The sequence below is a fragment of the Protobothrops mucrosquamatus genome, unplaced genomic scaffold (assembly GCF_001527695.2).
Source record: "Protobothrops mucrosquamatus isolate PMUCROS unplaced genomic scaffold, P.Mucros_1.0 scaffold1792, whole genome shotgun sequence".
NCBI classification, from domain to species: domain Eukaryota; kingdom Metazoa; phylum Chordata; class Lepidosauria; order Squamata; family Viperidae; genus Protobothrops; species Protobothrops mucrosquamatus.
The window spans coordinates 23,162-25,941 of NW_015387930.1; the positions used below are offsets into that span (position 1 = coordinate 23,162).

General features: G+C 41.7%; 1 protein-coding gene across 1 annotated transcript in view; it reads right to left on the bottom strand.

The window, feature by feature from the left end:
- Nucleotides 1-698: 698 nt before the first annotated feature.
- LOC107293988 (splicing factor, suppressor of white-apricot homolog) overlaps nt 699-2,780 on the bottom strand; it is a 13,234-nt gene continuing 11,152 nt past the window's right edge. The window contains exon 5 of the mRNA XM_015823180.1: nt 699-1,043. Within this exon, the coding sequence (XP_015678666.1) occupies nt 978-1,043 (66 nt within the window). The 3' untranslated portion in view covers nt 699-977. The remainder of the gene's footprint in view (nt 1,044-2,780) is intronic.

Here is a 2,780-nt window from a genome sequence, read left to right on the forward strand (position 1 = left end):
TTGTCTTTGCATTTTCAACAAGTGGTGCTTCAAGAGATTATTATATCCTCCAAGCATCCAATGTATTTTTAATTAGAAGTCCCTGATAAATTGTTTGTTTGGTGTGTGTGTGAGAGAAAGAGACAGAGAAAGAGAGAGACAGAGAGAGAGAGACAGAGACAGTCTGCCAACTCTGTCTTACCACAAAAAAAACAAAACAAACAACCCTAACTAACTATCTTCTATTTTATGATAAAGTCAAATAAATTGAGATTTGCCTTCATTGGCAGAGCTCTGGATATCTGGAGAATTTTGAGCTCCTCTTTCAGCAAGGCATGAAGAAGTCTTATTCCAAATCTTGGAATGCTTGTCACTAACTACCGGTAACTAATCTAGCTTTTTTTCTGACTGGGAGCCATAAAACCCTGCAAGTCAGCTCCCAATTACATCCTGGAGAATAGTAGGAATCTGCTCTCCCTTCGACCCTTTTGCATTAGTCTCTCCAAGCACAATCTATATACAGCTCAATAAACGCCAGTCCTTTGGCCTAATTTTTCCCCCCTCCTTTTGCCTGCTGTTTTTATTAGCATTTCCTCGCTTTGTTCTGCTAAATTCGATTTACGCATACTACTTTAGAGGACCCTGATTGAAAAAGCCGAGCAGAAGGTCATCTGAAACAAAGGAAAGGAGAAACAACAACAACAACAGTAACAACCAATCTCCAGAAAGCCTTTTAGCTAATAAAAAGGATTTCTCTGCATTTTTTATTCGGGTAACACTCGCCGGAATGTCGTATTTACAAATATACAGGCACCGCTTGTTGTAAAATTCTTACTGAGAAACCAATCAGAACATAATTTACAAGGCTCCCTTCCCAGGGCTGTTTTTCCACAAAGGAAGTTTTTGCAACTCGGGTAGAGTTGCAAGAGGACCTTCCCCCCCCCCCCAGCAGCTAAGGAGGACTTTTTGTTCCTTCTGGAGCTTCCATCTTTCCCGTCTCAAGAGGCACTGGTTGAAATATTTTTAGAAGCTGCAAGCATCGCCCTCACCTTGGCCATAAGATCCTGCAACAAACACAAAAGAAGCATAAAACAAAAACAAGTCAGACAGCAATAATAACCAAACGGTCTGTCTGCCAAAGGTCTGCTGAGCACCTCTTCAACAGCAAGTATACTTCTTACCACCTTGCCAAAAGAAGAGAATATTTGCAATTTAGGATTGAACTGTGGGGTCTTGCAGACGTTTCATTACCCAACTAGATAACATCATCAGTGCTAGAAGGGAGTGGGGTGGAGGAGGAGGAAGCCCCTGGGGTCCTTGGTACTATCTGAGCTTGGTTGTTTTCTTGCAGACGTTTCATTACCCAACTAGATAACATCATCAGTGCTAGAAGGGAGTGGGGTGGAGGAGGAGGAAGCCCCTGGGGTCCTTGGTGCTATCTGAGCTGGGTTGTTTTCTTGCAGACGTTTCATTACCCAACTAGATAACGTCATCAGTGCTAGAAGGGAGTGGGGTGGAGGAGGAGGAAGCCTCTGGGGTCCTTGGTGCTATCTGAGCTGGGTTGTTTTCTTGCAGACGTTTCATTACCCAACTAGGTAACATCATCAGTGCTAGAAGGGAGTGGGGTTTGCTTTCTGTCTGTATCTCAGTACAATTTCTCCAATCAAGGAACTCAATAAATAACAAGCTTAATCAAGGAATGATCAAATACTCCCACCAACACTGACAGGGAGAAAGCCCCACTCCCTTTTAGCACTGATAATGTTCCCTAGTTCGGTAATGAAACGTCTGTTAAGAAAAGAACCAAAGCACCAAGGACTCCAGAAATCCATCTCAATGGAGAAAATGTCAAATGAAAGGGTAAGCAGCTCCCAGTCTGCTTACAAATTCTGTCAAGGGTATCTAGCAGCCCCCCCCCCCAAAAAGAGTATTTTAGGATAAGCTAAGTTTGGTTAGCCGTCTCATTTAATTGCTCGGGACTTGACATTTCTCAAAAGCAGCCTTTTTTAGGGCAATTCCTGAAAAGATCAGACTAGAGGCGAGCTGTGGCTTCACAGACCCTGCCCCCAAAAGGGAAAAACTTTTGTCGGATCAGAACAATTCTATCAAATCTGCCAATGCACTTTTTCCCAATGCTGGCTGTGGTGGAACTCATGTTTTATGTTTTATTTCTCACCGATTCCTAGATTCTACATTGCAGGACGCCTATATCCTTGAACCCTACTGGGCTATCTTACAAATTTGGGAGTGTTTTTTTTTTCCTCCAGAAAGAAATATTATGATAGCAGAAGGCTGGTTGTAATCAATGCTGTAATCATTATTTATAAAAACATAGACAGAGCGATTGCAGGGATTAGGTCATATCTAGTTTAATGAAAAGGAGGACAGGATAGCAATGTTCCAATATTTGAGAAGTGGTGGTCAACTTATTCTCCAAAGCAACTCAAGAAGTAATGGATGGAAAATAATCAAGGAGAGAAGCAACTTAGAAATATGGAAAAATTTCTTGGCTAGTGAGAAAAATTAATCAGTGGAACGACTTGCCACCTGAAATTGCAGGTGCTCCAACACTGGAGGTTTTTAAGAAGAGACTGGACAACCATTTAATAATAATAATAATAATAATAATAATAATAATAATAATAATAATAGTAAAGTTGGAAGGGACCTTGAAGGTCATCTAGTCCAACCCCCTGCTCAGGCAGGAAACCCTATACCATTTCGGACAAATGGCTGTCCAGTCTCTTCTTAAAAACTTCCAGTGTTGGAGCATTCACCGCTTCTGGAGGCAGGTTGTTCCA